Raw genomic sequence first — 12,233 nt, forward strand, 5'->3', positions numbered from 1 at the left:
CAGAACACCAATGACAGAGCAATTAGTAATGTCAACCGTCGACGTTCAAAGCCAAGCCATTATACTGTATGCCACCAGGAAGCCAACAGTTTTCTACATGGCATGGGCTAGGCGCAAACTTGAATCAGAATGTCTGTTGGATTTGTGGTGGTATTTGCCGATTCATCTGCTATTATTTACAATTAATAATATTACTGGAGAAGATACCGTATTTTGGTCCTGTTGTTGTAGTATGATGAGGGCATATGGAAAGAAGGTAGAAACTAGGTACTGTAATAGTTGCCCTAAGATAAATTAAATGTGGGCATAAGGGAAACAACATGGCCCATATTCGCCATAATTTGTTTTTAAAGGAGGAAATACCGGAGTGAGTAAGTGGGTGCAGTAGAGTCAGAATCACATCCCAGCATTGTGTTCTGCTGCTTGCCTCTGCAGCGCTCGGCACAGCGGAGAGAACGGAATCTCATTAATCTTGTGAAGAACTGTAAATCCCCCATCAGATAGCGGAGAGACACAGGGCTGCGCTGACACTCAAGGTCACACTTTAATACCCTGTGAATAAGGAGCCATTTTGAGAGTGGGAGGGGAGCTGGGGTGGAGAGGGTTTGTCACTGCGGCTTACTGACAAGATTATTATGTAAATGTATAACTCATGAATGGAACATCCCCTTGTTGCTCTTTAATGGTGTGTGGGCCTCTGTCCGGCCGGCGGTAGCTGATCTTTTACTTGACTGCGCTTCTTGTTAAATCCTCTTTTTCCATGGTCCCCGGGGGGTTGCCTACCACTGTAAAAGCTGATATGTAGAGTGGAGCCAGTGCAGTTCCCCCATGCATACAGTAAATACTTTTTTTCCCCCTTTACTGAGAGCCAGAGGATACCCTTCACACGCGACAGGAGAGCGAGGGGGGAGAACYGGGAGGCAGCAGAGTAAAAAGAGCATATGGTTGTCAAGACAACCATCAGCCACAGGCCAGAGAAGGAAGGGTAACACCTGAATGTAATGAACCTTGGCTCTACTACGTATCCAATCTTGTAGCTCCCTCCATACACTAAGCAGTCTCAGCAGGGTCTTTGGTTTAAATGCCTTTCTCCTCTCTGTATTCATGCTCTGTATCCTCTCTGTAAATGACCTATTTCCACATGTGATAAATTGATACTGTAGGATTGTGTGTGCATTATATTTGAATCATAGTGTAGCAGTGTTTTATAAGATAGAAATAAGAAGAATAACGAGTGTGACATGTCCAAGGGAACTTTGTCACGGGATCATGACATTCGAATGGCTCATGTTTCTTTGACATGTTTTCTGTAGCTTAGTTACAGTAATGATGCTCCCTCTGGCTGTGTAGTAATTGTGTCTGTCTCTGACCGTCCTGTCTTTCTCTCTCTCCCTCAGAGATCTGTCTGTTGACCCGAGGCAGACGGACGGCCAGTGTGCGHGCGGACACGTACTGCCGTCTCTACTCCCTGTCTGTGGATAACTTCAATGAGGTGCTGGAGGAGTACCCKATGATGAGACGAGCCTTCGAGACTGTGGCCATCGACCGACTGGACCGGATAGGTGAGACCAGCCTACCACTGACCAATAAATAAGCCACTGACCCATACAGGATTAGTTATGCGCATAGTTGAGGCATTTTGTCATTCATAGAATCAGCAGAACAAAAACAGATATACTGTATTCTATCAATGGAACCTACTGTAACTATGCCATTAATCATTTCTCTATGACTTCCCTGGTTTCCTTGATTTCATTTTGGACCCTTTATTTAGATGCAGCTGGTGTATCTTCAGCATATGATTTTCACAAGATATGATTATTATCTCAAAATAACTGTGTGTGCCGTCCTCCCCTGGGTTTACTGTAAATGTGCTGTCAGGAGGAGTGCTCCTCATTTGTGAAAGGGACTGCTCAGCACACTGTCTAAACAGCTTCCTTATGCTCTCCTCTTCTGTGTGGAAGGGAGGAGGTTACCGTATTTTCTCTTGGTTGCTACGTTACCTCCAGCGTGGCTACGCTGTCATTCACTCAGCTATCATCAGAAAGCACCTGGTTAGTGAATTCCGAGCTTTGAGTGTAAACATATAAATTATTCAACAGTGAAGGCAAGGTCAATGTGATGCTGATGTCACCGCTCGGTGACGTGCAGGGGCCCTGCATCCACCACCTGCCAGCGGTTGCCATAGCAGCCAGATTCCACATCAAGTACGAGACGTTCGGTTTCACACATTCAGAGGAGATTGAGTTGTCTTTGATCTTTGACAACAGATTAACACCTAACCTGAATAGAGCATAGGGGAGCACGAAAGGTTTAATATTCTGTTTAACCCATTCATGTCCATATCAGAAATTTTAATTTTGTTTTAGTACACTTGTTCTCTGAGCTTACTGATGGACYGATCTGAAGACATTTTTTAAATTGGCCAAAGCATTTGTCTACAATGTGAGTTGTTGATATTGTACTATATTTTGTCTCCAGACACATGGGGTTACTGTTTTTACACATTTCATGAATCAAGTCATGTGAATGAATAAATGTTTAAATGATCCGATCTTTAAAAAAATTGGTATATAGATTGTCCAGAACAATATATACAGTGCATTCGGAAAGTATTCAGACCTTTTTCCACATTTTGTTACGTTACAGCCTTATACTAAAATTGATGAAATCATTTTTTCCCCCTCATCATCTATACACAATACCCCATAATGACAAAGCAAAAACTMTTTTTTTTTTWATGTTTGCAAATGTATAAAAAAAAACTGATATCACCTTTACATAAATATTCAGACCCTTTACTCAGTACTTTGCTGAAGCACCTTTGGCAGCGATTACACCCTTGAGTGTTCTTGGGTATGATGCTGCCAGCTTAGCACACCTGTATTTGGGGAGTTTCTCCCATTTGTCATGTCTTTACTATCATTAAACTGAAGATGAATCTTTATCAAATCTGTAATTATTATTACGCGATTAAACTGATTAATCATGTAACTGTAATTAACTAGGAAGTCGGGGCACCAAGGAAAATATTCAGATTACGGAGTTATAATATTCCTAATATAACTTTTCAAATATTTTCATATCTGATCAATAGTCTTCTGAATTAATGAATTATATATTTTTATTATATATTTTACCTCACGTTAGTCTCATTCCAAACATCGTAAATTGTTGGTTATCTGCACGAACCCAGTCTTCACTAGGAGTCATCCATACATCATACACATTGTCTTAAATCATTTATTTACTAACTAAGTAATTCACAGAAATGCATAAACAAACAGTAGATAGTTACAAGGAAATGATAACGGAGTTTCCCTAGTGGGATAAACCGGCATCGCGGCTTGGTGTACAAAAGGGAAGTGGGGGTCGACTGAGATAAGACAATACACAGTTGATAATTATAACAATTGAAATGCTAATCCTTTGCACATGAACGCTCACTCATTCGGGAACAATTGCAATCAATATATATATTTACGCTCACGTGTGTCGTCGGGGTCGTGTGTCGTCGGGGTCTCTGTTGAAAAGTTTGTTTCTGTTGGAGAGTTTGTCCGCCCTCTCTGTCGTGGTTAGAATGGATAGTTCAGAGTGACATTCATTCATGTCGTTATGGATAGATGTTTCGGCGGTTATCGGTCTTCCCGTTCAATGATACCGAATTCCTAGCTGCAGACTAGTAATTAATATCAAAGACTTGTTCTTATTCTGTCGGTATCAATAGTCTAAGAGTTTAACCACGTGGGATGGTTCAAAGATTCAGCAGTCTGGTCTCAACCTTGGCCCTCTCGTTATCGAGGTAAGCTGGTCTGCAACCTTTGTCCTCTCGTAATTGAGAGAAACATGGTCTGGTGATAGAAAACCCAGGTGGGGTTTTATTCGGAACACCGAAAAGGGCTGTCTCATGACGCCCGGTCCTGTCTGTGCCCCTGGGGGCCAAGGACTTAGTGAAACTTTTTAGGGAATTGGAGTTTCCTTCATTAAACAGTCCAAAATCACATTACACAATTTCACAAACAGTTCCATCCTCACTCATTCATTTTATACAACACTTAGATGTAAGCCTCATATCTGAGGCTATTATATAAACAGCATTATGGTAATGTGGCCGTATTGTCTCCCATGAGTTTCACAAAATTGTACCAAATGGACCAGTTCGTAGCTGGATTCTCCACCGATCTTTTATACCTTCTCCAGAACATAAAGGAGAAGGATGATCAATGGAAACAGGCTGCACCTGAGCTCAATTTAGAGTCTCGTAGCAAAGGGTCTGAATACTTATGTAAATAAGGTATTTCTGTTTTTATTTTGTATACATTTGCAAAAAAATCGAAAAAGATGCTTACGCTTTGTCATTATGGGGTATTGAGTGTAGATTGATGAGGAAATAGTTTTATTTTAGAATAAGGCTGTAACGTAACAAAATGTGGAAAAAGGAAATGGGTCTGAATACTTTCCGAATGCACTGAGTATACCAAGCATCAGGAACAACTTCAGAACAGCCAATCCAAACACATCCATACACACTCTCTTTTACACACACACCGCTAGAGTACATGCAGTATAAGGAAATCCAGTGCAAGTCAATGGAGACTGCAGAGTGAGTCATTTTACAGCAATTTCCCTAACTCAATATTAGGAAGGTTTTACAAAACATATATTGTGTTGCGCCCCCTTTTGCCTTCAGAACACCCTCAATTCATTGGGGTATGGACTCTACAAGGTGTCGAAAGCATTCCACAGGGATGCTGGCCCATGTTGGCTCCAATTTTTCCACAGTTGTCAAGTTGGCTGGATGTCCTTTGGGTGGTGTACAATTCTTGATACAAACTCAGCAGAGTTGCAGTTCTTGACACAAACTGGTGCGCCTACTACCATCCCCCGTTCAAAGGCACTTAAAACTTCTTGACGTAAACAACCGCTGAATTGCGCCAAATTCCCCKAAAATTGCAAAAAATATTTATATTCATGAAATCACAAGTGCAATATAGCAAAACACAGCTTAGCTTGTTGTTAATCCACCTGTCGTGTCAGATTTTTAAAATATGCTTTACAGCGAAAGCAATCCAAGCGTTTGTGTGAGTTTATCGATCACTAGACAAAACATTAAGAACACCTAGCAGCAATGTATATTGGTCACGAAAGCCAGAAAAGCAATAAAATTAYTCGCTTACCTTTGATGATCTTCAGATGTTTGCACTCACGAGACTCCCAGTTACACAATAAATGTTCCTTTTGTTCGATAAAGATTATTTTTATATCAAAAAACCTCCATTTGTTTGGCGCATTATGTTCAGTATTCCACAGCCTTAGGCAGGTCATCAAGGCTTGACGAAAATTCCCAAAAGTATCCGTAAAGTTTGTAGAAACATGTCAAACGTTTTTAATAATCAATCCTCAGGTTGTTTTTAACATCAATAATCGATAATATGTCAACCGGACTGTAAACTATTCAATACTGGAGAAAGAAAATGTCGAGCAACCAGTGTCGAGCGCATGAACTAATGTAAGGACATCCGTCTATCCACTGARGCGTTTTGATAAATCTCGCTCATTTTTCAGAATAAAAGCTTGAAACTATGTCAGTTCTGTTATACTCACAGACAATATTTTGACCGTTTTGGAAACTTTAGAGTGTTTTRTATCCTACTCTGTCAATTATATGCATATTCTAGTATCTGGACCTGAGAAATAGGCAGCCTACATTGGGAACGTTATTTTTCCAAACATAYAAATTCTGCCCCCTAGCTTCAAGAGGTTTTAACCTGTCTCCTCCCCTTCATCTACGCGGATTGAAGTGGATTTAACAAGTGACATCAATAAAGGATCATAGCTTTCACCTGTGTTTTTAATGCTTTGTAAACTCTGTATATACAAAAAAATCTAAAAAAATCTAAAGAAATCCACACACTCTCTCTCACATACACAACCCTAGAATATATGCTTTATAAGTAAATTCAATGGAGACTGGATCTCTCTCTCTCAGATCTTAAGAATTGTTGGTGTGTATATATATATTTATATATATATATACACACTGAGTGTAAAGAAACATTAAGAACACCTGCTCTTTCCATGGAATTATAATAGAAAATTACAATCTTAGAATGTCAGTGTGGCCTGTTTAGACACTTGTACTAACTATGATGACACCAAATGTTTTGCATTCATACCAAACATAATTTGATTTGTGGCGCGTTTCGATATTGTGCTAAATATTGTACAAGGACGCGAATGGGTTAATTTGTCTGCTGTTTAGCTATTCTCTAGATTTACTGACAACAGAAGCATCCTTCATCTAAGGCTTAGTATTGTAAGTGGCCAGACTAAAAAGTAACTGGCGGGTAGAAAGCTGATGAACTCCAGATCTAAACAGTAATTCAGAGGATGGTAATTCTCTGTTAACCTTGGAGTTATTTTGGAACGCAGAGTCTTTTTCCGACACCTTCACCTAAAGCATCCAAAGAAATCYTGTTTAAAATGTCTTGTAGTTTACACAATGTCAGGACAGGAGACTATGAGCCTTCTGTTTAGCAGATCAGGGTGTGTACTACAGTGCTCTAGCGCCTTTAGATGTCTCTGGAAGAGACAGTAGACTAGACTCATTGAACTCTATCCTGACCCTAAGGAAACATAATAGACTTGGCCCTTTTGCCCTGGAGCCTATAGCAGCCAACCACTCTGCAGTSAACTGGACTGTGTTGTACCATGCTAGCTAGTTATGCAGCTTGAATTAGAGTTAATGTCCCTGTCAGACTGTATTTTCCATGTTCTCCCAGTCCCTCAGACTCATGTTTCAAATCCACCTGATGTTTTCATGTGGGTGTCACTCTATTTGTTTTTAAAAGCCCGATAGAGACGGACAAGTTGAAAATCCCCTGCGGATGGAGGAAAAACAGAGAGTAGTTGTCACGATCGTGTGGAGGAGAGACGGACCAAGGTGCAGCGGGATATGAATACATCTTCTTTTATTAGAACGACGAAGATGAACACGAAACGAAACACTTATACAAACTATACAAAACAACAAACGACCGTGAAGCTACAAACGAAAGTGCACACACAAGCTACTTACGTTCAACATAGACAATTACCCACAACCAGCTAAAGCCCATGGCTGCCTTAAATATGGCTCCCAATCAGAGACAACAATAACCAGCTGTCTCTAATTGAGAACCAATTCAGGCAACCATAGACTTTCCTAGACACCTACACTGAACACTAAACCCTCTACTCTACTTAACCCCCTAAACCATACAACACCCTAGACAATACAAAAACACATACTACACCATGTCACACCCTGACTAACTAAAATAATAATAAACAAAGATAACTAAGGCCAGGGTGTGATATAACCCCCCTTAAGGTGCGAACTCCGGACGCACCAGCATAAAGTCTAGGGAGGGTCTGGGTGGGCGTCTGTCCACGGTGGCGGCTCTGGTACTGGTCGTGGTCCCACCCCACCATAGTCACTACCCGCTTTCGTAGCCTCCTCCAAATGACCACCCTCCAACTTAACCCCACTGGATTAAGGGGCAGCACCGGACTAAGTGGCAGCACGGACTAAGGGGCAGCACCGGACTAAGGGGCAGCACCGGGATAAGGGGCAGCCACCGGACTAAGGGCAGCACCGGACTAAGGGGCAGCACGGACTAAGGGCAGCACCGGACTAAGGGGCAGCACGACTAAGGGGCAGACCGGCTAAGGGGCAGCACCGGACTGAATGGCGATCCTGGTTGGCTGGCTCTGGCGGATCCTGGCTGGACGGCTCTGGCGGATCTGGCTGGCTGGCTCTGGCGGATCCTGGCTGGACGGCTCTGCGGATCCTGGCTGGACGGCTCTGGCGGATCCTGCTGGCGGCTCTGGCGGATCCTGGCTGGACGGCTCTGGCGGTCCTGGCTGGACGGCTCTGGCGGATCCTGGCTGGACGGCTCTGGCGGATCCTGCTGGACGGCTCTGGCGGATCCTGGCTGGCTGACGGATATGGCTGCTCATGGCTGGCTGACGGATATGGCTGCTCATGGCTGGCTGACGGATCTGGCTGATCATGGCTGGCTGACGGATCTGGCTGATCATTGGCTGGCTGACGGATCTGGCTGCTCATGGTTGGCTGACGGATCTGGCTGCTCATGGCTGGCTGACGGATCGGCTGCTCATGGCTGGCTGACGGATCTGGCTGCTCATGGCTGGCTGACGGATCTGGCTGCTCATGGCTGGCTGACGGATCTGGCTGTCATGCTGGCGGAAGGCTCTGGCTGATCGCTGCAGCTCTGTGCTGTCGGGAAGGCTCTGGCTGATCCTGTCTGGCGGAAGGCTCTGGCTGATCCTGTCTGGCGGAAGGCTCTGGCTGATCCTGTCTGGCGGAAGGCTCTGGCGGCTCCGTCTGGCGGAAGGCTCTGGCGGCTCCTGTCTGGCGGACGGCTCTGAAGGCTCATGGCAGACGGGCGGCTTTGCAGGCTCAGTACAGACGGGCGGCTTTGAAGACTCAGTACAGACGGGCAGTTCATTCGGCGCTTGGCAGACGGACAGTTCAGACAGCGTTGGGCAGACGGGCAGTTCAGGCGCCTTTGGGCAGACGGGCAGTTCAGGCGCCTTTGGGCAGACGGGCAGTTCAAGCGCCGTTGGGCAGACGGGCAGTTCAAGCGCCGTTGGGCAGACGGGCAGTTCAAGCGCCGTTGGCAGACAGCAGACTCTGGCCGGCTGAGACGCACTGTGGCCTGGTGCGTGGTGCCGGAACTGGAGGTACCGCTAAAGACACGCACCTTCAGGCTAGTGCGGGGAGAAGGAACAGGGCATGCTGGACCCTGGGAGCGCACATTAGGCCTAGTGCGTGGTGCCGGAACTGGTGGTACCGGACTGGGGACACGCATCTCAGGGCTAGTGCGGGAGCAGCAACAGGACGCACAGGACTCTGGGGACACACAGGAGTTGGCGCGTGGTGTAGGCACTGGTGGTAAAGGGCTGGAGACACGCACCATAGGGCTAGTGCGTGGAGGAGGCACTGGTGGTACTGGGTTGGGGCGAGGAGGTGGCGCCGGAAATACCGGACTGTGCAGGCGTACTGGCTCCTTGAGCACCGAGCCTGCCCAACCTTACCTGGTTGTATGCTCCCGTCGCCGACCAGTGCGGGAGGGTGGAATAACCCGCACCGGGCTATGTAGGCGAACCGGGGACACCATGCGTAAGGCTGGTGCCATGTAAGCCGGCCCGAGGAGACGCACTGGTGACCAGATGCGTTGGGCCGGTTCATGACATCCGGCTCAACGCTCAATCTAGCCCGGCCGATACGTGTAGCTGGAATGTACCGAACCGGGCTATGCACGCGTACAGGAGACACCATGCGCTCTACTGCGTAACACGGTGTCTGCCCGTACTCTCGCTCTCCACGGTAAGTACAGGGAGTAGGCGCAGGTCTCCTACCTGACTTCGCCACACTCCCTTTAAGGCCCCCCCAATAATTTTTGGGTTGTACTCACAGGCTTCCAGCCTTGTTCCGTGCTGCCTCCTCATATCGCCTCCTCTCGGCTTTAGCTGCCTCCAGCTCTTCACGAGGGAGGCGATATTCTCCCGGTTGTGCCCAAGGTCCCTTACCATCCAGTATCTCCTCCCATGTCCATGAATCCTGTGTAGGTGGGTCCTGTTGCCGCTTGACACGCCGCTTGGTCCTAGATTGGTGGGTAATTCTGTCACGATCGTGTGGAGGAGAGACGGACCAAGGTGCAGCGGGATATGAATACATCTTCTTTTATTAGAACGACGAAGATGAACACGAAACGAAACACTTATACAAACTATACAAAACAACAAACGACCGTGAAGCTACAAACGAAAGTGCACACACAAGCTACTTACGTTCAACATAGACAATTACSCACAACCAGCTAAAGCCCATGGCTGCCTTAAATATGGCTCCCAATCAGAGACAACAATAACCAGCTGTCTCTAATTGAGAACCAATTCAGGCAACCATAGACTTTCCTAGACACCTACACTGAACACTAAACCCTCTACTCTACTTAACCCCCTAAACCATACAACACCCTAGACAATACAAAAACACATACTACACCATGTCACACCCTGAGCTAACTAAAATAATAATGAAAACATTGATAACTAAGGCCAGGGTGTGACAGTAGTAAAGATGAAACTCTGAAACTTGAGAGGGGGCGGAAGTAATAATCCTGGGAGTTCTTCTTAATGCGCGTTCAACTAGAAATGTTTTGAACGCTGGAGAGATGAGAGAGATGGATCTGTGATCTTACTTGGCCGCCTGCGTGAGCTCCGTGAAGGAGGCAATTTCAGCTGCAAATTGGTTTCTCCCCCAGTACCACCACCAACCCAGGCCCACACAACCACTATACACATGCACATACCACAGGCACATGTTGATCCACCTCATGTCTGAGAAAACACAGGCCACCCATCCTCACCCCAGGTGTTTGTGTGTGTGATCGGTCAGACTGAACATACCGTGACAGAAAGGTCATAGGGCCTTGTGTTTACAATTCAGGTGGTGCATGCTATAGCTGGGACGATTAACTGAAAATTGCAGACACCGACATTGCCCGCCTCTTACCAAAGCATTTTGCTTACGTCCGTAAACTGGTAATTAGGCTACACAATGTTTTTTAGGGTTCTATTCTAACCATTATTTGGTCAACTGTAATGTGCATTAACCTGCTTCCTGCAAGTAAAGTATCTGCCCTGCCGCCCCTGTTTCGCTGCCCGCTCTCAATCCCTCCCCCCACCTTGTGCACAGAGTGAAGGGAGCATACGAACAACATTTCAAAATGTAATTGCAGGAAAAACACTTTTTGCCTAATGTTACTGTTATTAAAGAGAGGGGAGTCTCGGCTTTCTGTATGTATGAAAAAAAAATCTCAACACTAACTATTGAGAAAATGCCAGCGCTTTACAAACAGAGTATATAATTGAGGTGATGCGTTGGCGGAACCGAGCACACCATTTGTGGTGAATACATCATCAAGTGCCTACATAGGCCTAACCAATGGAACGTTTTTGTTGGACATTAATTKGATCAATTACATGGCTATCTATCAACAATATCATATTTAGGGTTGGCAATCTAGCTAATATGTTTTGACTTCCATTTCCTTAGGTGTTGAATTATGTAGTATATAGCCTAAGCCAATATGCACAAAAAGATGCAGGTAACTTAATCTCTAAAGAGCCTCAAATGAATCTGATCATTCTAGATCCTATTTTGACATGTTGTACTTGTATGTATGTATGTACAGTCGTGGCCAAAAGTTTTGAGAATGACACAAATATTAATTTTCACAAAGTCTGCTGCCTCAGTTTGTATGAAGGCAATTTGCATATACTCCAGAATGTTATGAAGAGTGATCAGATGAATTGCAATTAATTACAAAGTCCCTCTTTGCCATACAAATGAACTGAATCCCAAACATTTCCACTGCATTTCAGCCCTGCCACAAAAGAACCAGCTGACATCATGTCAGTGATTCTCTTGTTAACACAGGTGTGAGTGTTGACGAGGACAAGGCTGTCTGTCATGCTGATTGAGTTCGAATAACAGACTGGAAGCTTCAAAAGGAGGGTGGTGCTTGGAATCATTGTTCTTCCTCTGTCAACCATGTTTCCTGCAAGGAAACACGTGCCGTCATCATTGCTTTGCACAAAAAGGCTTCACAGGCAAGGATATTGCTGCAGTAAGATTGCACCTAAATCAACCATTTATCGGACAATCAAGAACTTCAAGGAGAGCGGTTCAATTGTTGTGAAGAAGGTTTCAGGGCGCCCAAGAAAGTCCAGCAAGCGCCAGGACCATTCTCCTAAGTTGATTCAGCTGCGGGATCGGGGCACCACCAGTACAGAGCTTGCTCGGAATGGCAGCAGGCAGGTGTGAGTGCCTCTGCACGCACAGTGAGGCGAAGATTTTTGGAGGATGGCCTGTGCCAAGAAGGGCAGCAAAGAAGCACTTCTCTCCAGGAAAAACATCAGGGACAGACTGATATTCTGCAAAAGGTACAGGATTGGACTGCTGAGGACTGGGGTAAAGTCATTTTCTCTGATGAATCCCCTTTCCGATTGTTTGGGGCATCCGGGAAAAAGGTCATCCGGAGAAGACAAGGTGAGCGCTACCATCAGTCCTGTGTCATGCAACAGTAAAGCATCCTGAGACCATTCATGTGTGGGGTTGCTTCTCAGCCAAGGGAGTGGCCTCACTCACAATTTTGCCT

At 45.3% G+C, this 12,233-nt stretch overlaps 1 protein-coding gene across 1 annotated transcript in view; it reads left to right on the top strand.

The window, feature by feature from the left end:
• Window positions 1-12,233, top strand: part of LOC111975386 (potassium/sodium hyperpolarization-activated cyclic nucleotide-gated channel 2-like) — a 95,596-nt gene that overhangs the window by 73,045 nt on the left and 10,318 nt on the right. The window contains exon 7 of the mRNA XM_024003648.2: window positions 1,398-1,562. Within this exon, the coding sequence (XP_023859416.1) occupies window positions 1,398-1,562 (165 nt within the window). The remainder of the gene's footprint in view (window positions 1-1,397; window positions 1,563-12,233) is intronic.

The sequence above is a fragment of the Salvelinus sp. IW2-2015 genome, linkage group LG16, assembly GCF_002910315.2.
Source record: "Salvelinus sp. IW2-2015 linkage group LG16, ASM291031v2, whole genome shotgun sequence".
NCBI lineage: Eukaryota > Metazoa > Chordata > Actinopteri > Salmoniformes > Salmonidae > Salvelinus > Salvelinus sp. IW2-2015.